The sequence below is a fragment of the Cebus imitator genome, unplaced genomic scaffold, assembly GCF_001604975.1.
Source record: "Cebus imitator isolate Cc_AM_T3 unplaced genomic scaffold, Cebus_imitator-1.0 Scaffold457, whole genome shotgun sequence".
NCBI classification, from domain to species: Eukaryota; Metazoa; Chordata; class Mammalia; order Primates; family Cebidae; genus Cebus; species Cebus imitator.
Window position 1 is genome coordinate 1,048,112 of NW_016107772.1, and position 25,353 is coordinate 1,073,464.

At 46.5% G+C, this 25,353-nt stretch overlaps 1 protein-coding gene across 3 annotated transcripts in view; it reads right to left on the bottom strand.

Moving 5' to 3' along the window:
• Positions 1-25,353, bottom strand: part of EEFSEC (eukaryotic elongation factor, selenocysteine-tRNA specific) — a 258,554-nt gene that overhangs the window by 128,322 nt on the left and 104,879 nt on the right. For 2 of the 3 annotated variants that reach the window (XM_017511950.2, XM_037732597.1), the window contains exons 3-4: positions 14,548-14,644; positions 11,828-11,992 (exon numbers count right to left, since the gene is read on the bottom strand). In XM_017511950.2, the coding sequence (XP_017367439.1) occupies positions 11,828-11,992; positions 14,548-14,644 (262 nt within the window). The remainder of the gene's footprint in view (positions 1-11,827; positions 11,993-14,547; positions 14,645-25,353) is intronic. The other variant, XM_017511951.2, reaches the window with a different exon arrangement.

The following is a 25,353-nucleotide window of genomic DNA, read 5'->3' on the forward strand; positions in this document are numbered from 1 at the left end:
GCAACAGTGCCTAGGAGCCTTGAGAACCTGTAGGTCCCTGGAGGGGCTCGCTTGCCTGATTCCAGGGTGCTTCACCAACACGTGGCATGGCCTACAGGACCTGATTCCAGCTGGAACTTCCTCTTCTAGACTCAGCCTTCCAAATACCCTCCCTACTGCCGTTTCAGAGATGACCACAACCACCTATCAAACACCCCACTTCTCAGAACTCTCTGCAAGGATGTCCATGTTTACCTCAGTCATGCCAGGCATTCTCCCACCTCTGGGCTTTAGGACATACTGCTTCTTCTGGTCAGAATGCCTGGGCAAAGTCCTCTGCCCTCTCTGAGACTTAGTGTCAGTCACCTCGCATGGGAAGCAGGGTTGGAGGCCCTCCCAGTGCTCCCGTTGCACTCTGGAAGCCATGTTCCCCTTTGTATGGGGAAGTCACATGTTCATCTTTGTATGGAACTCCAGTCCCCAACATGACATGCATCAACAAAGTCTGGAATGGTTGTGGGCAGGGCTGGCTTCATGGGTGTGCAAGCTGAGGTCACACAGCCCCTGTCCACATTTTCATTTGAACCAAAGCTTGTTTCTAACCTAGAAAGGCAGTGGTCTTCAGACAGTCAAAGACCAGATACTCCTTTGTGGACTAGGCAGCACCCATGCTTGCATTGGGCACAGCCTGGCACTGTCAATTGCCACTTACCCAGCATTTTTTGGGTAAAGGCCACTCCCATCTGGGACTGTCACCTTGGCTGGGCACTAACTTTCCAGCAGAGGAAACTGCTGTGGGCTCCAGTGTCTAAGTCCTATCAATCCTCAGGTCACTGCTAGACCCCTCATGTCCTATTCCAAAGGGACTGCAGCCCACAGCTAAAGAGAGGACATGACTACACCCCCAGAGGCCTATAGGCATACAAGTTTCGGTAAGCCCAGCAAGCCCGCATCCATCTCACTCACTGCTTCTGCATCTGACAATTCCACCAGCCTGAGTCACAGTTTCCCCTTGAAGCTTAACTGACTACAGAAAGTAAACAAGATTATGAAAGCAAATGGCCCTCAGGAAGGACCATTCCCACCTGAAGGCTGTTCTTACTTATTTAAGAAGGTGGCCTGGCCACACAGAGGGCTGTGACTTGCCACAGTCACAACACAGCTGGCCGTTTATACCTGGGACCCGAGACCCTGCGTTCCTGCAGGGCACAGTGGATGGGAACCAGCACTGGCATTCCATAAATGTTGTTTCTAATCAAGTCCCTATCTTGTCCTAGAAACAATAAAACTCATTTAATATCACCCAAAAGCATGTATAAGTTAGAGTGGTTTTCATACAACAACTTGCAGGGTGCTACGGCTGCCCTGGGCCACCCTAGGCAAGGGCCCACACCGACCTGGGCTCCCTCAACATGCACCTTCTATGGGGGATGTCCAGAGGCCGGCCACACTCACCACCTGCCCCAAATTTGCCACCTCCACATCTGCTCCCCCAGCAACCACTGGGTGCTGCCTGACGGCCAGGGCTCTACCTAGAGGGTGCAGGTGGGATGCAGGGGCTGAGGCTTCCTGTGGTGATGGCGCCTATATGCGTGAGTGCTCTAGAACAGCTTGTTCCTTTCCTCCTCCTCCTCCCTGCAACTCAGAGGAAGTCAGTGTGGTCATCCCCACTGACAGACAGGGACGCTAAAGCCCAGCGCACTCAGAGAACTCGTTTGAGCACAGGGCCAGTAAGTGGCTACAAACCCAAGCCCAGTGGCTCTCAAATCCCTGCTGTCACTTCTCTGTAACACTGCCACTCAGTTGGAAAGGGCAGGGTATGTTTCAGTGGTGGCTGCACTCAGGCTTTGGGGTGAGCAAGGGAGAGGTGGGATCCTAAGACATCCACTTGGCCTAAGAGCAGGAATCTACAGTGGGGGAGCCTGGTTGAGCTGGAGCAGGGCTTGATTGGTGGTCTTGAGCACTAGAGCCCCATCAAAGGATTGGGAGGCTGCAGGTCAACCCAGGACCAAGTGGGACTCTAGATGCATTGGGCACCAGGTTCGAAACACACGAAGAACGACCAGACTGAGCTGGCATCTCTATAAAGGCGCCCTGCCTCAGCAGTGGGACAGCACTACTCCTGTCTGTCTCCTTCCTTAAGAAGACACCTCTCGGGTTACAGCCGCCATTTCTCCCCTGCTCCAACCCTGCCTGGGCTACCCAGTGCCATCCTTGCAGTAGATTGTAGGAAATGCTTAGGACTATCAGGAGTACAGACAGACCCCTGTCACAGGCCCAGGCCCCTCTCAGCACAAGAAGCTGGCTGTGCCCTCTGCCTGGACAGTAGCCTGCAGGTCAGGACTCCAGCCAGCCTCTTAATGAGGCCCCCTGGAAGCCATGAAGAAGGATAAGGCAGCACAAAGCAACACCTCTAAAAGCAGCTCTGGCAACCTCAAGTTGGGGGTGCCCTGGAGCTGATTCACTTCATGTGACAGGGGCAGGTCCTGAGGGCTCTGCAGCCGCCTCACACCCACCCAGAGAGCTCAGGCAGGGTGAGGAGCACATGCCTTGGACGCTGGCTGACAGAGCTTGAATCTGGGGTCCTTCACTGATTAGCTTGAGGAAAACTTTTAACATCTTTGTGTTTCTGTGTCATCCCGTATAAAATGGGATAATCACACCTTCCTCAGAATATCTCTGAAAGCCCAGAATGAATATATGTAAGGGTCTCAGAGCAGAGCCGGTGCACACAACAAAATGGCTAATAGACACTCCCTGAGCTGTTGTCCACTCTGGGGCTCACTTCCTATGCCATGCAATCCCTGGCTTCACTTCAAAATTCACTGCTCCTGCAATCCCTGGCTCCACTTCAGAATTCACCATCAAATGCCAAACTAGAGAATACTTGACCCCAAATAAGCCAGATGTGGCAGCCTTCTTTATCCACCAGCATCTGAGCAATCAGACCCCTTGGGCTCAGTGTGTGCAGTGGGTATCAGCACCATCTCTGCAGTTAGGCTCAGCATAAACAACCATTATTGGAAATAAAGGGAGACCCACACACGAAAGCACTAAAGGAAAACAGGTCTTCTGAAAGCACATGCTGGTAGCAGTTTGTCTAGCTGCAGCAGATTCTCAGGGGCCTGATGGGAAAGGGCATGCCACTCATTTGGGGTTTGGGGGTTAAGAACAAGCTTGAGGCTTCCACAGGAAAAAGGCCTGCAGAGGCAGCATCCTCCAACCTGCCAGAGCTTTAGGACACCTGGCATTGATCTCTGACAACAGCACCTACAAAGAGAAGCCTTCCTGAGTTCCCTGCCTCCTGTGAGGTCAACCTTCATCCGCGCCTGTTGACTGTCCTTCCTGAGCCATGCCTCCTTTGGGAGACAACAGGATTTTACAACTTGGCTGCAGGTGTGATTCAAATCCTCAAGCCAGGAGAAAGGCAAGACCTCACAGACGCTCAGTGATCCTGGGGGCGGGCAGGACATGCAGAGCTCAAACCACCCCACCCTGAGTCTCTGCACTCCATGGGCCAAGTAAAAAGTCCTATTAAATAAAGAAAAGACAAGATGCAGAGTTGTACGGGATGGTGATAAAGACAGTAAAGCCTATGTCAAGTCCTGCTGCAAGCACACTATGTAGGTCTTGTCAAATCCTCATGACAAATTTCGGAGGAAGCCAGGGGAAGTAACTGCCCTTGTGAGTGATGGGCAGGACTCAATCACAGTCCGTCTGTATCCAGCACCTGAGCTGTGATGGTGGGGACACCTGGGAGTACCAAGCCAGTGGATACCTCTCATTTTTGCCTGCCCGACAGCTATTCTGCATTTCTGAGGAGTACCCCAACTACCTTAGTGAACCATCCCTCCCACCTTGTCCCTTCCAGCTCCAAGGGTGGACATGTAACCCAGCCGGCCCAATCAGAGCCCTATACTCGTCCTAGACACAGGGATGAGCTCCCGTCCAACCAGACCAGGGCAGCATACATCTTGGATTTGAAGGAGAATATGGGAAGCCAGAGCTGTGGGGATAAGAAGTGAAATGGAGATGCCATTTCACTTCTCTTATAAACGATACTTTGGCCCCAAAGCAACAGATCGCCCAGACTGGAACCGTGTGGAGATAGAGCCCTCACGAAACATGAAGTTCTGAGGCGGGGCGGATACACAGCAGCCCTCAGGTGCAGGCTGTGCTTCTGGGCAGCTCTCCTGTCTCCCAGCTTCTGTGCACTTCCAGGTTGGGAGTAAGGTGGCCATTTAGCCTGAGTCCAGGCGTCACATCTTTCCTCCCTTCAATGTCCAGTGAAGGAGAAAAGCTGTCTTTTTCCTGTTGAGTTCCAAAAAGCAGAAAAGCCTTTCCCCATACCCCTAGGAGATGTCCCTTGACATATCATTGGCCAGAGTCAGATAACAAGCTGCTGCCAGGGGAGGGGTGTTCCACTGCCAGGACGAATAATGGGATCGTATGATGTTCAGAAGTCAACCACAAAGAGTATTGCATCTTGGATCTGAAGGAGAATATGGAAAGCCAGAGCTGTGGGGATTATGCCAGGGAAGGTGCCACCTGAGTGTGTGACCCACATACAAGGCAGAGCCAGATCTGGAGCCAGCCAGCACTCCTGATGACATCGAGATCTCCGGCCCTGAGCCTATTTGTTTCCTATCCTGCTTAAGGCAAGTGAAGTTGGGTTTCTGTCCTTTGAAACCAGAATACTGCCTGATACACAGAGAGCAGTGGGAGATCTTATGAGGCTCTAAGACAAGAAACTGGGGTCAGACAGGTGATAATGAAGAGCTATGCTCGGCCTTTTCATCCTGGGGACAATGAGGACCCACAGACAGATGAGCAGGACAGCAACAAGGCCTTTCTGTCAGCAGGGCTGGGCTGGACTCAAGAGGAAGACCCAGGAGGCAGGGGGAGGAGCAGCATGCCACAGCAGCGGCCCTGCAAGCCCCGGGGAGATTGAACCCGAGCAGTGGCCATGGAACTGCAGAGGAAGGGTCTGATCTGCGAGGCCCCTCCTGAGGTTGACGATAAAGAGTAGGCTGATCTGTTCAAAGAGCCTAGCACGGCTTCCTCTGGCTTTCCCAAAACCTTCCTGGTTTCCTTCTCTGCCTTCTTTCCTTCCCAGGGAACTCCAACCCTGTGCATCTGGTGCACAGGCACATGTGGGCATACAAAGCAGAATCCATAAGCTTCTATTGGCAAAAGCCAGACAACCATGAAACATCTAATGCACAGAAACTGCCTTCCTCTAAGTATCTTCTGGAACAGAAAATAGTTCAGGATGAAAGTCACTCAACATTCTTTAGATAAAAACACATGGCAGCAGAGGGAGCTCAGCCTTGAGAGCTGATGTCCACAGGTATTGGAAAGCCAGCTCTGCAGCCCCAGGCACCTGATTCACAGTCTCTGCTCCCAGAATGAGGTAGCACAGGGACACAGGGAGCATCTCCACTGCTGATTACTGATAGAGCATCAGGACACAGCCTTGACAGGAGCAAAGTCCCAGCAGGGAGTGGCAGGCTGCCCAGTTCTGGGTTTCTATCACTGAGCCCAGGGTGGCAGTGACGCCAAACACAACCCACTCATTACCTATTTCCAATCGAAATCCTACTGAAAAATGACTTGTTTTATTGGCTTTTTCCTACTATTCTTTTCACCAAATATTTTTTGGGGCCTACCTGGGCCAAGCCCAGGATGGATGCTGAGAATACAAAGATGGAGGAGACTCAGCCTCTGCCCCCAGGTAGACCGGGGTCCATAGCAGATGCAAGCACAAAGACAAATGCAGAATCAGGCAGCACACAGGACGGGGCATACCTGTACCCAAAGGATGTGAGCCCTGAGCTGTGCTGGAAAGTGAGCACACTGCAGGTAGGGGACAGCTCCAAAGGGCTCCAAGGAGGGAAGCAATGCAGCATTCCTCTGGGAAGGGGAGCGCACCACATTGCTAGAGGTGGAGGAAGGGCAGATCTGGATGATTCAAAGCTGCAGGCTTGTTTGGGCAAGAAAATGGATTCTTTCCAGATGTCATAATCTTATCTTACCATTGTGATTAGCTTCAAAGAGCAGAGGCAAAGGTAAAAGTAAAAACACCTAGCAGTATTTAAGGTTTTCTTTTCCCTTTCTGGGGGTTTTCAATAAAGAAGAAAATAAATCTGAATATAGACTTGATTTGGGACGAATAATGCTATCAAATTCTGAACTCTTCTCTAAAAGCTTTATCAACTAAATAGGTATCCAAATACAGCTAATGATGTTTGTCATCATTATCAGAACATTGATTGAATTCACAGTGAACCATAGTGGGGTCTGCAAAGCATATCTGCATTTCAATAAATCACTTAGTAGCCCTGCACAGGACCTTACAACCAGGAAGGTGCCCTGCCACTTACTACTTCTGGAACCCACAACAAAAATTCCACGAGAATAATGTCAAATGGCGACAATAAACATGACAAGAGTACCAGCTAAAGCTTGTGTGTCTCCTAGATGGCAGGAACCTTACATCCATTATCCCTAGTCCACACCACACCACCACCCTGCCCCATCTTCCAGAGGTCCAGGACAGAGCCAAGCACACAGGGGTCATCCCAAGTTTGAGCTGAATCAGTGAAATGCTTAGAGGTTGAGTGACTTGCCTGTGGCCGCAGAGCTAGTCCGTGCCTGCCTTGAGTCTCTCTGCACTCCCACCCCTGCTCTCTCTTTCTCCATGGTCTGTGGCTTCAACAGTTTCTGATGTTACAACCCTGATAGTCAATCACCACCAGACACATTACTAGACTGAACCCCCAAAGATCAAATCTTACCAGAGGGATTTCTCAGGCTGAAGATCAAGAGAGTCAAAACACCTGAGCAGAAAGCTGGTGACTCTCAGGCCTTTAAACTGTTCTAGGGGCTAAAAGGAATTTTTTTTTCTCCTTCACTCCCTGTTCCCCAACATTTTCTTGCTCAGCTAATTGGCCCCAGCTGGGAACAGACCTGGGCAACAGAAACGGGGGCCAGGGTATGGCAGGCTCCGCAGGCCAGCCCAGGCCGGGAGGGGAATGTGACTGTTTATTTGGAATGGCTGTGTCCCGCCTCCAAGGGAGTTCAAGCGGTCAGATGTGTCCAAGTCTATTAGTGAAATCTGACAGGGATGTCACTGTGTTTGGAAAAAGGGCTATGGCCCGCCATATCCCCATGCCCAATAGGCACTGACCACCAATCACGGCTGGTAGAGGGCAGGGGTGAGAGGAGGTCAAGAGTTCTGGACCTCAGGCTCTGCTGAAATGGGCTCTCATACATGCCAAAGCCCAGGCAAGGCCTCAGCAGAGCACAGCAGCATGGTCACAGAGCTGCCATGGGGACTGTAGGCCCTGCCCTGAAGCAGAGGCACCACTACCTGCCCAGGCGTCTCCTCTGGGACTCCTGTGGCATCAGGGCACAAGGCCAGGGCTGGGTCTTTAGAGCTGGATGAATGACTTCAAGTCCCAGCTCTGCTGTCCAGTTGCTTAAGGTCCTGGGTCTAGGTTCTTTCACTTGTGAGATGGGCATGCTAGGAAAGAAAGGAATGGGCAGCGCTGACCATCAGTATGCAACAGTTCTGTCATGTCACCCCCAGCAGCCCAAGATGGTGAGCAGGAGTATTGATTCCTTGCAAGGAAGCCAAAGCTCAGAGTTAAGGGACTGGCCAGGATCAGAAAGGACTTAAGTCTTTTTCTGATTTCTGTCCTTTCCATGCAAAATTCGTACATTTCCTAGGGCTGCCATAACAAATTACCACAAATTTGATATCATAAAACAACAAAATATATCTTCTCTCACAGTTCTGGAGGCCAGAAGTCCAAATCAACATGTCAGCAGGGCTGGTTCCCATGGAGGCACTGAGGCAGACTCATCTCCATGCTTCTCTCCTGGCTTCTGGGGGCTGCCGGCAACCATGGGCACTCCTTGGCTTAGAACAACACAGCTCTAATCTCTGCCTTGGTCTTTACATAGATTTCTCTCTATGACTCTCCACGTCTTCTCCTTGTCTGTCTCTTATAAGGACACTGGTCATTGGACTTACGGCCCACCCTATTCTAGGATGATCTCTTCTTAAGAGCCTTACCTTGATTACATCTGCAAGACCCTTCTTCCAAAAAGGTCATATTCTGAGGTTCTGGGTAGACATATTTTTGGGGACTACAATGTAACCCACTGTAGTCTACCCTCTGGTACCCAAAATTTACATCCATCCCGCATGCAAAATACATTCACCTCTTCCAACGTCCCCCAAACTCTCAGCCCATTAAATCATTAAGTCCAAAATCTCATCTAAATTATCATCAGCTCAAAAGTTCCTGATCTCATCATGTAAGTCACCTAATCAGGTAGGAGTGAGACTCTAGATATGGTTTATCCTGGGGCAAAATGCCTCTCCATCTGTCAACCTAGAAAACAAGTTACCTACTTCCAACATTCCAAAAGGGAGATGGTGGAAAAACTACAAGGGTCATTAATCCCAAGCAAGTTTAAAACACAGCAGGACAAATTCCATGAGGTTTCAGTATCTGAGACTGGCCTTCTGTGGCCACTCCATTAGCCTCTGCTTCTGTGTATGGCCCTGCCCTCAGAGCCATTCTTTCTTTTTTAGTTTTTGAAGGATAATATGTGTTTGTAGCTGAGTTGTTCTATCAGTGTGTTTCTTGCCTGTAGAATCCCAGAAGTCTGACAGCTTTTTATTCATTTGTCAAGTCTCTGTCCCTTTCAGTCCAGTGTTCTTGCTGGTATAAGATTCTCAAAATCCTTGAAGGCCTCTTATATACATCAAGGGGTCCATGCCATTAGCCAAGAGGGCTCTCCGCATATCCTTTCTATAGAAGTCTGTCTCTATTTCTGGCTGCCGCTAACTTGCTTGATTGGATCTGTGTGTCACACACCTCCTCTCTTCCGCAGAAGGTTGTCCAGGCTCACCTTTGGCCTTCTCTCCAAGACATGCTTTCTTAGCAGTGAATTTCCTAACCTGAACATCCTTTGCAATCCAGATGGACCAAGAATCTCCCAAATCATCAAGTGCTTGTTCCTGTATGCTAACAGTTTCTTCCTCAATTGATTCATTTCTCCTCATGTTTTACTATAAACATCAATGGAGAAACAAGGTAGCATCTTCCATGCTTTGCTTAGAAATCTCCTTAATTAAATGTCTGAGTACATTGCTTACAAGTTCTGCTTTTCCTGACTAGTAAATTAAATCAGGCAGTAGACACCAAAAGTGTTAAAAAGTAGGTGGGGAAAAACAGGTGCACAAAAGCAAAAGGAGAATTAAATTTATATCTGCCAAGTACCTGCCATTTGCCCAAGTACTGAAGATCAGTAACTGGCATCCTGATAGGCAAGTTCTACCTTTATAAGGACAAAGAGGGTGGCCAAATAGCTTAGAACAGGACCCCACTTGAACATTCCTGCCTCCTTACCACTGCTGACTAGCTCTGCCTCAGCCCTTCTCCATGCCCTTGGCCGTAACATTGCAGCCACTGACTCTTATCAAAAACCTTTTTCTCCCTCTAGAATCTCAGGTACCCACAATTCAGTCTACCCCACTTCCCAGGAGCCCTCTTCTGACACCTCTTTCATACTCCCAGCTCCTCTCCCAAGCTGCAAGCACGTCTTCTCCCAGAGTAGAAGGGATACCAGTCCAGGGTGGACGCCAGAGGTCTGACTTAGAGGGCACAGAGACTGGAAAGAAATTTAGTACTGATTCATTTTCTGTTCTAGCGAAGAATCTGCAAACAGTCACAAAAGTAATCTTCATTTCAGTAAATATAAACTAAGTCTACTTTTATAATTTTTTGCTTTATTTTTTAAGGTTTGCATTTTCAGTCCCTGGCTTAAACTAGATTTTATTCAAGTAGTCTTTTTCTGGGACCAATGGTCTTCAGAGGAGGCTATGACAGTAGGTAGAGGAGGGAACTGTGACTCACAGTGTCCAGCTCTGGCTAGATTCCAGGGCTCCCTAGATATGGTGTGGCCCTGCCTTCTGACTCCCCCCACTTGATCCAAGGAGCCCTGGAACCTGGCCGGAGTTGAGTCCTATCTTTTGTTTGGTCCTTTCTGGTCAGGAGACTCTTCCTTAATACCCCCAGCCCCTGTAGGAGGAAGTAGGAGCCACACTGCTGTAAAATGAGCTGGGGGTTGAAACCTGAAGTTGCCTTCACTTGGGGGAACACTGTTCATGCCTGCCTTCCATGAAATGCCCCTTCTCTATACCCAACCATGCTGCTCTGGACCAGGGAGGGCATACACAAAGCATGGGTGCCAGCAGGGCCCCTCTCTACTTCCCGTACTCAGGCTAGGTGCTGCTATCGTGGTCCTCTCACCCAGTGAGTGACATGGTTCATTGTGTCAATTTAGCTGGGCCACAGTGTTCCAATTTTATTCCTGGTGTTTCTATGAAAGTGTTTTTAGATGAGATTAACAGTTAAATTGGTGGGTGTTGAGTAAAGCAGATGACCCCCATAATGTAGGTGGGCTTCATCCAGTTGGTTGAAGGCCTTAAGAGCAAAAGGATTAACCTCCCCAGAGAAGAGGAGATTCTGCCAGCAAATGGCCTTCAAGCTGTAATTCTTCCCTAGGCCTCAATTCTGCCAGTCTACCCTGTAGATTTTGGACTTGCCAGGTTTTATAATAGTATAAGCCAATTCCTTAAAACACATATCTATTTATCTATCTGCATCAAATAGTGGGTGCATTAGTTGGTGTTCTCCAGCAAAACAAAATCAATAGGAGATACAGATATCTAAATATTTACATCTATGTATCTTTACCTGTGTATCTACAGATACCTAGATATCGGTATCTCCCATTGGCTTTGTTTCTCTGGAGCACCCTAACCAATATACCTAGTGAGCCAGATAACCTTAAAATGCCTCAACACAGCCTCCAGGTAGCCATTCCCAATTAGCATGCAAACTGAAATCATGCACATTCAAGCCTCTCTAGCAGCTAGCTGAGTCCACAGGGCTGAGACCCTTGACTTCCCTGCACTGCAGGCTCTTTAAGGATTAGAGAACTGCCCCGGATCCCAGCATTCCTGGCAAGGTCTCACAGGAGTTCTAACTAGCCTGTGTTCCCCACCTTTATTCTTGTTGAAGGGGAGGGCAGTCAGAGAGGCTGTAAGTTACTCTTGTCCCATAAAGTAAAGCTATTAAAAATGCCTTCTGAATAAGGGGAATATCAAGGCACTAGACACATTTTAAATCAGAGCCAAGCCATTGTAGAAGGAAGGGTGATGGGGAGGCATCTGCCACTCATCCTCCTCACAGGTCTTCAGAAGGATAGCGCAGCATTTGCCGATGGCCATCAGGAGTGCAAAACTGACCTGGATTTCTTCCAGATTCTATGACTCTGAGCAACACAAGATTCACATCGTGCTTAATTTGAAATTATTGTGGTTAAGAAAAAGGTACCCAGGAATAACTCCACACATACTTGCCACTCTGACACACAGCTTTGGGGAAGAAAGGGAAGTTTGCCCTCCAGCAGCCGCACTTGTTGACCATGTGATCTCAAGCCCACCTCACCTTCTGGAGCCTCAGTTTCTTTATGTACACAGACCACCTACTTGGGAACACCTTCTTGTGGCACATCATAGGCCTTCAATAAACAGGTGTTATGAGAATTAGGGAGAGCAGCAGTCCTAGAATCAGAGGTGAGAGACTTGGAGCCAGGTGGGGCCAGGCAGCCAGAGGGTGGGAGCACAGGAGGGGAGATGGGGTGGAGCAGGTATTGGGAGTAACAGGGGAGGCACAGCAGGCTCAGCAGCTGAACAGGCAAAGGGATGGCCCCCCTCCCTTGCTGCCAGGGAGGAGGCCAGAAGGGAGGACAAGGTAAGACTGACCTTGAGGGCAGGAATCTCCACACTATCACCGAGGCTGATGGAGCCTGAGAGGATGGTCCCTGTCATCACAGTGCCTTGGCCTTTGATGGAGAAACAGTGGTCCACAGACATGAGGAACGGTCCCGAGGGGTCTCTCGTTGGGATGGAAATCTGGGACGTCAGGAGCTAGAAAAGAGAAACTGGTGCCACAGTCTGTGGGGTGAAGAGCCAGATGGGGCAGGGCAGAGGAAGGCAGAGGGTGTGGCTGACCAGCAGTTCATCAAGGCTGCCAAGGTGGACTCAGCTTAGAGGCCCATGCCCTGGAAAGGTGGCCTGGAGATCAAAACCACCAACTCCCTGGCTGCATTCCAAGCTTCTGACATGCTCTCAGCAATTTCCGCTCAGTCTGAAAAAAAGACACCTGGAGAAGCCTCTTCTGTCCTCTCCTGTGGGACAACTACAGTGATCTGTCCTGCCAGGCCCTCCATGCTGCAGCAGAGTAGCCACTAAAGGACACCCTGTCCTATTGCTCCCTGGCCTCATGCGTTTCCCCAGCCTCCTGATGCCTTCAGAATTTAAGACTCTTCATCACCTAGCCCCTAGGTAACTTTAAGGCCTCATCTTCCACCACTCCCTGACTTATGTCAAAAGCCAGCCGCTGGCAGGCCTAAAGTTTTACCAGCTGGCTCAGCCTCACCTATCCTCGCCAGCAATACCTACTCTGGACAGGCTTCTCTGTATGGTCACATTTTCCCTGCCCCCATCACCACAGCTAACACTCTACTGTGATCTTCTCTCTATTGTCTCCCCCATAGGGTTGTGAGGGCTAGGTATCTCCAGTAGCTGGCACCGTGCCTATGAGAATGACAAGTGAAAGAAGAAACAAAGGAGATATAGGGAAAGGGAGGAGGAAAGGGTTGTTTCCAGGGGCAACTGCCTGTGTTGGTATGGGCAGGCCAGCTGTGTGGGTCCCAGGACAAGAGGTGTGAAGAGTGATGCAGAGCCTTTCTTCCCTGCCAGGGCAACCCCCTGCCATTTCTCCAAGTCCCAGCAGAGGCCGAGTGTGGGTCTCCTGTCTGCCAAAGGCCAGCACCACCCCACGCAGCCTGAGGCTCTTGCCTTACTTCTCTGCAGACTCTGCATGCCTCAGCCTCACCAGCTGATTCTCCTCATGCCACCTGTGTGCCAGGAGATGCTGTCAGGGCTCATCACCATAAACAAATGAAAACAAAGACGAGGATTCCTTGTGTTTGCTACTTTTTCATTTCATAACGGAAGACTTGGTTGTCAAAAAAGTATTCAGTGGTGAATGTTCCAAAGTCTTAATCTTGTGATAACAATTCTTTTGGAAAAAGACTAGAGATTCAAAACAGGATTGGTCTGAGATTTATGCAGAGGCTTCTTAAAGGAATATACAAACATCTTTCATAGCAGCATTTTTGTAGATTTTGCTTTAACAAAAACAAATGTCCCAGGCTCCCAGACAAGTGCTCTCAGGAGCCTGATGAAAAAGTAAAAGCCTCACCCAGCAAACATTTGTTTTGCTAAGCTGACAAGGTCAGCACGTGTAACTCACAGAAATGGTGGCAATGCATGTACATGGTTACATCTCATCTTGGCTCTGCAGAGCCAGGTATAGGTGGACTGCAAAGCTGACCCCAACAATTGACCTGGGTTTGAATCCTAGCTCCACTATGTACTTGCTGTGAGACTTGGGTCAAGTTATTGAATCTCTTTGAACCTCAGACTCTTCCTTGGTAGATGGGGATAAATAATTTCAGACTCCTGAGTTTTTGTGAAGGTCAATAATCCTGTATGCAAAGAACTTAGTACAGTGCCTGGCCTGTAGACAACAATATCACTGTAATAGTAAGCACTGACATGGCACTGTTCCAAGCACATTATACATATTAACTCATTTAACCCTCATAACAACTCCATGAAGTATGTGCTATTATCTTCCAAGTGAGGGAATTGAGGCAAGACAGAGTAGATCATTTGCCTGCAGTCAGAGAGAGTGGTGGTGGAGCCAGCACTAGAACCGCAGTCTAGCCCCAGAGCCATGCATGTTGCCACTCCACCCCTCTGAGCTGTCCTGAGCACTCTGGAGGAACTCTGTGGCCCTATTCTCAGTGCTAACTTCCTTAGTGACAGCACCACCAGCACCCCCACACACCCTTCCTGATGGATAACTGGGCTCCCTCCCTGACTGCCAGCACAAGTTGGAAGAACAATCTGGGCCTCAGCCCCACAGCTTCCAAAAATAAGCCTCCCATCTTTGGTGGAGGCATCCAGGATGGAAGCTGTGTTGCCCCTGCTCCTGGGCCCATGTCCTTCACCCCTGCCTTGCTGGCCCCCAGCCCAGGTGGGGTACTGGAGGGGCTGATACAGTCTGAAGGACTGGAATGGATGCCACGGTGCCAGGGTTCCAGATGGGTGGGAGCTGCTTTGTCTCAGTGGAGGTATGACAAGAGAAAGGAAAAAGCAAGGCATAGCAAGGTGTGACGAGCTCTGCAGATTCTCTGGCTGGAGAGTGAGTCGGGCTTCGGCGAACCTTAGAAACCCTAGTTTGAGGGAGGTGGGGGAGTTGTGCTAAGGTGTGAGCAGAGAGATTAATGGTACCAACCAAGTCCTCTTGCTAGGGCTGCCTCTCTTTCTTTCCCAGGGGAGTGGGGGACACAAAGGGGCCTGCCTGAGCATGGCTGGGGCTAAAGGACAACCTGATTTCAAGCTGACAATACCTCAATGAGTTCTGGAATGCCCTGTGGAGCTTCAGTTTCAGGGGCCTCTGGTCCCCCTGGCTTGGCTGCCACGGGTATAATCGGTGCACCTCGAAACCTGAAATGAAAAATCAGTCACATCACAGTACAGAGATCAGCAACATGGACACAAAGCATGTCCAAGCAGCACCTGGCACAGTACCAAGTGTGAAGAGCATCCTCTCCTCCCCCCATCAACTGAGCCTAGAAGATAGCACCACTGTTCTCGCATGTGGCAGATGATGCAATGGAGGCCCCAAAGGGAAATGCCCTGCATTAGACATCAGAATTTTAAAGCACTCTCTTGATACTAAGCTCCACTTTCAGATCCCTCCCTAAGGAGGCAGCAGTGATCCTGGCCCCTAGGATTCTGAATAAAAGAATTCCTTGAAGAAGACCAATAAATACATCCCAGGCTTCGGAAGAGATACAAGAAATAATGGTGACCAAAAAGTCCCTGCAGACGTACCTGGAAGCACATTTCTACAATCCCAGTTTCTGATGTGGTGCCTAAGCTCTGATTCTTGCCTAAGCTCTACTGAGAAAGCCCCTGCATCTTTAAGAAGACATACTTATTCTGCGCGGACATTTATCTTTTTTATTTTTTTAAAAAAGGAACACTGTAAGGGGAAAAAAACAGAAGGAAAAAGAAAGTAAATAACCCCAAATCCCATCATTGTGGTATATTTTCTGCCAACCATGGTTTTTCCATGCTTTGCCAAGGGATTCTTTTATTTATATTTTGGTTATAGTATGCACACAATTTCATATCTTGTTAGTTTATTTACCATTATATCACAAAGAACTTTCTGTTGAATGAGAGCAACAATAACAACTTACATGGCTGAGCCATGCCTATAATATGAGGTTTAAATGAAAGCATCTACAACACATGATGGAACTGCCACCATCTTGTAGATGAGAAAATGAGGCTTAGAGAATCTAATTGATTTGCTCCAAGTTGTTGGCTATAAACCTCAGAGCCAAATTTGAACCTACCCCATCTGAGTCTGAAGCTAGGGCTCTCAGCCTCTTTGTCACACTTCTCCCTGCCTGACCTGTTCTTTCATTGTTGACACCCGCACAATGGCATGATCCAAAATTGTACATGCTTTCTCCCATAACTTATTCGTGATATTTCAAAATTTTCACTATTATAAATTATACTGTGATAAACATGTTAGCGGACATGAATGATTTTTTTTTTTTTTTTGCCTTGACTTAGGGATAAATTCATGGGGTGTAAATTTTTTTGCCTTGGCTTTGGGACAAATTCATGGGGTATTTCACTGAAAGATCAGCGAAATGATACAGCAAGGACATCTGAAAAGCCCTCTTCCATGGAAGCAAAGAACACTGGCAAAAATGATCAGAATCAACTTATTCAGAACTTGGCTTGAGCAAACTGTGGAGTGTTTATTCAAGAAGAGTCTCAATAAGACCAGGTGTGAGCTTTTGATGTTTTAACTTGCCTTCTTCCTATCTACCTCTCCCCAACTCTGCAGCAGTCTTGAAAACCAACACTTGTAATACTAGTGAAAACCAGGAGCCTTCCAGGCACTGAAAGGGGCAGAAAGGGTTTAAGTTCCTTCAAAGCCCTTCTCCCAGAGAACCATAATTATTTTCCTGTCTGGTGGTTCCCTGGAAGGCCCTACTCACAATGCTATCTTTATTTGACCTGTCTTGGACCTTGCTCAGTACAAATAGTGTTTTCCCTGGGGGAATTTGTTGAAAATAATCAGAGGTAACTGTTTAACAACACAGCAGCCTGATGGAAGCTGTGATGCTTAATAGCCAAAAACTTCCCAAATTTTGTGAAAAATATTAATCTACACTTTCAAGAATCTCAATAAACTCTAAGTAGGATAAACTCAAAGACACCCGGACCTGGCACATTACAATCTAACTGTTGAAGGCTAAAGACAAAGAGAATCTTGAAGCTATCAAGAAAGAAGTGACTTCATCATGTACAAGGAATCCATAATAATATTAGCAGCTGGTGTCTCAGAAGAAATCATGGAAACCAGAAGGTATCAGGATAATATATTCAAATAAGTGAAAGTTAAAAATAAAGAAAAAAAGAAAAAATCTGTCAACCAAGAATTTTATATGCAGTAAAAAGTATGTTACAAAAAATGAAGGGAAACATGGAATCACCACATGACCCAGCAATTCCACTCCTAGATACATATCCAAAAACAACAGAAAACAGATACTCAAATAAATATATATCCATGCATGTCCACTGTAGCACTATTCACAATAGCCAAAAAGTAGAAACATCTCAAATGTCCAACAATAGATGAATGGATACACAAACTGTGGTGTGTATATATACACAACAGAATATTATTCAGACATAAAAAGACATGAAGCATTCAATACTTACTTCAATGTGAATGAACCACAAAAACATTTTGCTAGGTGAAAGAAGTCAGATACAAAAGGTCACATATTGTGTAATTCCATTTATATAAAATATCAGAATAGGTAAGTCCATAAAGACAGAAAGCAGATTAGTAGTTCCCAGACTGGTGGGGCACAGAGAAGGAGGAGCAAAAGGCTTAATGAATATGGTTTCCTGTTGGTGTAATGAAAATGTTCTGGATTAGTGATGCTGGTTGTACAATTCTTTTCATATTGAAAGTATGAATTTCCTGGTATATGAATTATATCTCAATTATAAACAAAATAGATTGAAAGGTTTTCTACCTTTTCCACCACCACAATGAACATCTAAGATGCCTATTTCACTGTACATATAACAAAATAGTCTTTTTAAAATTATTTTTAATATATGCTTCATTTTAATTTCCATTTCCTTAATAAATAAGCCATACAATGTTGAACCACTTCCAACTGTTTACCCAAAGTATTTTCAGAAGACATTTCTGTAGTACTTCTAGTTCTCAAGTTTGTTTCCTCCAGGAAGAGCCACCCTTACCTTCCCCTGACACTGAGGCCTGCTCTAAGGGCTTCTCTGTATATAGTTTAGCATGCAACCCAGTGGGAGTGAGAGAAGGGGACAGGACCCTTTACCAAGCACCAACAGTACAAGCAATTGTGCTAGGAGCTTTCCATTCCCCATCTCCTCATCACATTCCTGTAAAATGGTGTTCTTCTTCCTCCCCTTATTTCATAGAAGAGCATCCTAAAAGCTTGGCCAGCTTTGGTAGCTTGTTCCAGGCCACAGGCTAATGAGTGGTGGGGCTGTGATTTAAAGCCAACTCTGAGTTTACTTTCCACTTGAGACTATCATGAGAACAATCCTCCATCAGCCTGGGTTAGAGGCAAGGGCGTGTGTCTCTTCTCAAATCCATATAAGAATTTGGAAAGTAGCTGATCTTCAAAGATCAGGGAACAGCCCTCTCAAGGGTTTTGTTAATCTGATATAGACTTATATATATGTAATTTTAGTTCTCAAACCAACGAAAGAATGATAGCTATAATTATAGTACCCAATATTAAAATAATTTGCTATCACTTTCAAATTGCAGACATAAATGTATTGAATCTTTAACAACACTCTGTGGCAGGAAGAACTGCTGTCATCATTCCCATATTCAGGGTCATATATTCATTCTCCAAATATTGGTGAAGCTCCCACCATGCACACAGCACTTGGCCAGGTGCTTTTACATGACTCCATTTAATCCTCACAGCAGTGATGTCAGGGATTATATCATCATTTTAGAGATGAGGAAACTGAGGCACAGAAAGGGCAAATGACTACTAAAGGGTCACATGTGAAGACGTGGCAGAAGTAAGGAGGAATCCAGAGCTCAGCACTCTGTTCCAGAGCCCTGCCCTTCCCACGGTGCTGGGATCCCCAGGACGTCTTCTAACATCCCTTCCCCAGGGACACCAACTCGGAAGATGGCATCACTGGTCTTTCAAAACACAAGACCAGAGGATGGAGCCAGTGTCAGCCTGGGCACTGAGAGTGAATGACAAGACATCAACGTCGCTCTGCTCCCTCCACTCATCCTCCTCTCTCAGGGTTGACCAGTACATAGACCAATTGTCCCACATCCTGTTCACAATCTTTGTCAAATTTGTGTGCCACCTGCGCTATTCTTTGTTCATTTATTTTCCTTAAAAGAATTCATGTTCTTACTTAAATATATTTATTTTAAAATGCAATTTCATGTCACTATGTAAATGGAAAACCACCACATGCCACAAATAAAAAGTAGAGTATAAGTCCTCCCACCGCCAGCCACTTTAAGGACCCATGCAGCAATGCTCTACACTCCCGCTGCATAATCTGCGCCTGGCTCCTAGGATGCCGAATGCCCAGGCTGGGGAAACAGCTTGATGCGCACAGGCCATCCTCAAGAGGTGAGTACTTCCTGCACTTTTGCCTTCTGACCTTTATGCTGAACCTGGTTATGCTGTACACTTGGTAATGCCCGTTATAAGTTTCACCGTAACAACATAATTTAATTTAATATCATGAAGCAACAGCGTGAAAATAGCTGTTTCTATGAAAACTAAATTGAATGCTCTGGAAAGGTGTGATAAAGACAAATCTCTTTAAATCTGGTGTTAAATTAGGTGTGGATAAGAAAACCCTAAAAGACTTGTGAGGAGGTTGTGTGAAATCAGAAAAATTCTGTACTCAGACCTCACAAATCTTGCTTCACTGATTGTGGGCAGTGCACTGCATTTGGGAGTGGTTTACAGATGAAAGATAACTTGGAGCTCTAGTTAGTGGGCTCATCCTGGAAGAAAAGATGGGCTGGACAGGATATATCCCAGCAGGTGAAAGGTGGAACAAAGCCATGGAGACCCTCTGGAGAGCATCTGAGCAAAGAGAAGGAAATTGCTGCTCAAACCCTCACAACAAAATTAGAATCAGTCACTAAGGCTTTCTCTGGGAAATCTTACTAGCGAGCACCTCCGCAACACTGGGAAAACTGCACAAACCTAGATGTGACCAAGAGAAACAATCACATACAAAGAAAGTATGCCACACTTGTATAGAAAAAAAGTCAGAATGATCACAGTTGCTGCCCACAGTGATGAGACTGGAGCCCGCACACTACAACTTTTCCTTATCGCCAAATCAGCAAACTCTAGAGCTTTCAAAAACATAAATATTGGGCCAGGCATACTGGCTCATGCCTGTTATACCAGCACTTTGAGAGGCAGAGGCAGGAGAATCACTCAAGGCCAGGAGTTCTATACCAGCCTGGGCAACATAGAGAGAGCCTGTCTATAAAACAAGTGTTAAAAATTACCCAGGTGTGGTAGCACATGCCTGCAGTCCCAGCTTCTCAAGGGCTGAAGCAGAAAGATTGCTTGAGCCCAGGAGTTCAAGGTTATAGCGAGATCCAGACTAGGCAACAAAGTGAGACTGTCTCAAAACTAAATATATACTAACAAGAAAATAAAGAATATAGCTTACTTAACTGTACTCACACCAAATGAATTAAAGATAACATATAGATTGTGATTATATATAGAAAATTGAAATTATAAATGATACAAAAGACAAACATTCTTCAAAAGCACAGCCTGAAGAAGAGGAGGCAGGCTCGAATTCAGAACACTAATCCACACTCAGCCAAGAAGCCTCAGGCTAGCCTGGCCCGGTTGCCAGTGTCTTGGTGCTGAGGAGGAAGGGGAGGCACAATGCTGCAAACGTCGTATACCTTCTGTAACAGCTTTGACTGCTGATTTTATTAAGTAAATATGCATGTATATGTTTTAAGTTAAAATATTATGTTTAATGTATGAATGTGTCATTTTTTTATGATTCTCTGCTTTAAGGGACTTTTTTGATTAACCAACCACAGTCCAATCTCAGGAGACAAGAAATCTTCTACTACTGTAGCTACAAAAATAAACACAAAGAAAACAAAATAGAGCTATTAAATTCTAGCTAGATACTATTACCTGCTGAAGGCACTGAGCCTGCTTAAAAAGTTAGAGAAACCTTTAAGACACAACAGTACCAATGTGAGACATTTTTCTGACTCAATAAAAGAGATTTAAAGATAACTAAAGAAGGATTAACTTTCTCTAATAACTCATTGCAATTTTGCCACATTCAAGCACAGTCCCAGATGCATCTTGTGTGACACATGGTGCATGTCCCTCACTCTGAGTAATACTGCCTTCATCTTCCTCGGACCCTCAGCCATCCCCTCACATTCTCGCACTGTGGCCCCAAACAGAAGCTGGGTGAATGATCCAGCCCAGGAAGAGGCATGTGAGGAGAAGAGCCCAAGCTCACTGCCAGGTCTACAGGGCCTCCCAGGCCCCTCCCAGGCTGACACCCTGGCCCTGGCCCCAGTCTCCAGCCCCTCCATGCATTTCTCTGGACTCACATCCAGAGCCTCCTCTCTTCTTGGGACAAAAGTCCTCTTGCTTGACACCCCCACCCTGCCACTTTCAATCAAGATCCAATTTCTCCTTCTTCTCATATTTCAAAACAAATCCCACTTCTTTTTACCCACCAGAGCTTATGGCTGATTTTCTTACAAGGTCACTTCTGTCTCCTTCCCTTTTAAGTGCAGGACATTTACTAAGCACCTCCTCTGCGCCAGGCTCCATAAAATGTGCACAGCAAACACACAAAAGGCTCCCAAGAGCAATGGGGGTGAGCGGCTGGGACACCAGCCCATGGTGCAAATTCCATGTCACACTAAGAGGAATGGGGGCCAGGGTTTGGGGAAGCACGGCAGAGAAAGAAATTCCTGAAGGTCAAGAGCAGCTCCCAGTGGTCAACTCAGTGCTCTTCCCTCGCCCTTCCTTTCCTCTGTGGCATCTGACAGGTGACTGTTCAGCAGTGGCATCCTTCCCTCCTCGCTGACAACCCCATACCTTTATTCCTATGGCCCTTGACTATTCTTCATCTCCGTGAGAGGCCCTTCTTCATCACTCAACCACCCATGGCAGGCCTCCCCAAAGACTGGCCTGAGAGCCCAGCTCTTTCCCTACCTGCTGATGATGGAGGCCATGGCCCCTTTGTGGGCCATTCCCAAACTGCATCTCCAGCCAAGTCCCCTTCCCGGCACTCCAGTTCTACCCTGCCATCTGCTACCAGGCAGCCTCCTCACCCCTAATTCCTGGCCTCTGAAGTGGCATGGCATTGCCCTGGCCTCTGAATTAGTCCTCTCTGACTGCATGGTCACTGATGTCTCTCATCAGTCACTGCATCTGTTGGGTTCTCCTCTTAGGATTTGGCTCTAATCTATCCTGATTTTCATTCTTAATGGGTTCCACTCTGGGTCATGCTCTTCTCACTTCAGGCCTCCCAACTTCTCTCCAAAGTGTGTGCACAGATCACAGCTGTTAGCACCTTCCAGCAACACCACTCTGAGGTACCGGCTTTCTCCCCTCCCCACTCTCAGGGCTCTGTGACTGCCCTGGGATGAAGCCCAGGCCCAAGGTGGTGCACGAGGCCCCCCTGGGTCTGCCCATCTCCCCATACTGGCTCATCTCAGCAAAAGCCCTGGGTATCTGGGTTTTTTAAACTCAAGCTCACACTGTTGCTCTCACCTCCTTCCCCTCCTCTCCTAGGCAAACCTCACCCCGGCAATGACAGCCTGAAGCAGGATTCCAGCAAGAAACCTAGGACTAATTTGCATTCCACAGCCGGTTCACCTCACTCAGCCTCCATTTCCCTGTCCAATAGGAGATGGCATGACCTAGATCACAGGGTTGTCTCCCAGACTGAATTGGCTAACATGTGTAAAAGTGCCATTTGGAACTCGCAAGGAACCCTGGGAACTGCTGTAACCACCAGCCATCTGTACCAGCACACCAGCCACAGAAGGCAGCACCCTTTCCCAGTGGTCAGTTCCTTGGCATGTACTCCATATTTTGAACCTCACCCCTGCTTAGTCATCACATGCCCTTCTAGAATTAGTCCTTAATCCTGACTCTGTCAATCAGCTCTAGAGTAGCTCAGACACGATGCACTACCCCCACAGAAGTGGCAGGGCTAGGTCTTTGCCTTGAGAAAGGCAATACCCAGAAGGAGAAAAGAGAGCCTGGAGAGGGAAGGAGGGAGGGAAAAAGAATTCACAAAGGAAGGCACAGTGAGGAGAGTGAAGGAAAAAGGAAAAGGAAAAAATAACACTGCGGAAGAAAGATGAGAAGAAAAGAAACACAGGAGTGAAAACAAGGGACAGGGAGGAAAAGAACTCAGACTTCTCTGAGGCCTGCTCTGTACCAGCCACCAGCCTTGGCATACCATCGCAATAGCCCATGGGCAGAGGCTCAGGCACCATGTTCAGAGAAGCTATGACTTGCCCAGGGAACCCAGGGAGTAAGTGGCTGGTCTGCAGGAGTCCAGAATCCAGGCCTCTCCCACAGGAGAAAGAGATGGGTAGGAGAAAAATCTATTCTTAGCAGGGAGCAGGGGCTCCATCCACAGAGCTGCCCAAGCCAAGACCCAGCCATGTACACTGGCTCTGCTTCCATACCCTGAGCCTGAGGCTCAGAGAGACACTGAGGGGTAGGAACGTGCATGAGGAATTCCAGAGATTACCCATAAAGCTTTTGGAAATTCAATTATCTTTATCCAAACCCTTTGGGCAACATACAGTAACAGAACATAACAGTGTGTTAGGCCAGGTGTTTGGACCTCTCCCAGACTCAAGAGAAGCTGGTCTTTCTGATACCCTGAACATTCTACACAGTAGGGCACCCTGGCTTCTGGCTGTACAATGGAAACCCAGCCCCATGGAGCCCTGGGGAGTAGAGTTTAACAGCCCCTGGACTGGCGTCTGGGTTCTAGGAGTACAAGGGGCTCCAGCCAGACAGCAGACATATAGCTCTGCAGTGCAGGCAGCAGCTGACCTGGAGCTCATTTAGGGACTTCTGTCCCTGTCATCCCACTGTTTCCTCCAGACTTCCTTGGCAGCTATAGTAGGTGGTGGTGCTTGCTGGACCTAGATGTGCTGACTGTGCATGCAGGCTGACATTTGTTAGCACACAAAAAAAGTTTCAGATAAGTTAATACACACACACACACACACACACACACACGTATACACACACATATATTCATATGTCTCTATATATATGAATTTATAACCCATATAAAGATATATAAACAAGTAAAATATAATTTTAGGTTTGATATAGATTTCAAAACAACCTCAACATTTATTAAGTCTCACTTTTCTCAGTATTCAAGCCAGATGTAAAACCTACCTCTGAGGAAACTAAGAATCCAACTGATTCCATGAACCATGTATGGGAAACATCTAGGACAGTACCAAGCACACAGCAGGTGCTCCACATGCTACAGCTATTATTCCTACACATCCACGGTGTGCCAGGCTCCATGTCAAACGCTCCCTCTTATTAGATGCTATGAGACTGAACTTTTCAGCTCCCCTTTTACAAATTAAGAAATAGCAGCTCAGAGAGATGGAGTGAGTCACCCAAGCACACATAGTTAGTCAGCCATAAAGCTAATATGGAAAACACACCTAGTCAGAATCCACTCAATAGCAGAGAAATCCCTTGAGACTGGCATTCAACCCATCCCCAGGGAGGGAGTCAGGATCAACGGAGTCCCTGGTGGGCTACAGGCAGAGGGCTCTGGCTAAAACAGAGAGAAGGAAATAGAAAGTGTTTAAAAAGCAGGAAGAAACACAAATGGAGTCTGGGGGAATGATGTATCAAGGATGCTGTCAGATGATAACATTTAGTGGAAAAATAAACAGAAAAGCCTAGAACACAGAACAGTGTCAATGTTGTGATAACAACTACCTCAAATTATGTACATGCAGGAAAAACTGACAGGGATCCTGGGGGAAAAACACTTTAATTTGATGCATTGAAAAGATTGTGGGTACATTTTTATCTTCTATTTTGATTTCTGTTAACATTGATAAATGCTTATGCAAGAGTAATTTTAAATGCTTTCAGAGATAAAGAAATCACAAAGAAAAACAATCAAAGAGTTTGACTATACAAAAATTAGAAACTTCTGTATGTCAAAAAAGCAACTAAAATTGAAAGACAACAAATGCTGAAGACTTATTTGTAGCAAATATGATAGGAAAAGGGTTAACAGCAATATCTTTAGTAGTATTAAACACTACTGATACTCAAAAAAAGCATTAAAATTGCAAGAGGCACACAGGCAAAATTTTTATATGGGCATAATTCCCACATACAAAAGCACAAATGTTTAAAACACTTAAGGAATTAAAAAACCATATATTAAAACAAGAATAAAATACTATTTCTAATGAGTTACCATTTCTACTAAAATGCCATTTTCTACTACCTTTCAAGTACATTTAAAAAATATAAATTAAAGTCATCTGCTGACATCTGTGTAAAAATGTAGAATACTTCTGGAAAATAATATGGCAAGGCACAAAAAAAGGTTTAGAAATGTTCAGACCCTTTGATGTATTAATCTCACACCTATCATGAGGAAAAAAGTGAAAATACAGTTTAATGATGTACAAAGATGTTCAACCCAAGGCTTTATTTTTAAGAACAGAAACTTAATCCAGTCTAGCAGGTCAACAGAGTAGTGGTTATGTGAGCAAATGCTACGTAAAATGTTAAGTAATAAAAGCAGAAATAAAAATGTACATCGTATTTTTATTTCTGTAAAAAAAAATTGTAGCCTCACAACTACAATTTTATGTTAAGAAAAGGTAGGAGGAGGACTCTACAAAGTTGCAGGATACAAGTTCAAAAACCAGGTGTGTTTCTATCCATCAACAATGAACAATCCAAAATAAATTAAGAAAATAATTCCTTTACAATTGCATTCTAAAAGAATCCAATACTTAGGAATAAAAC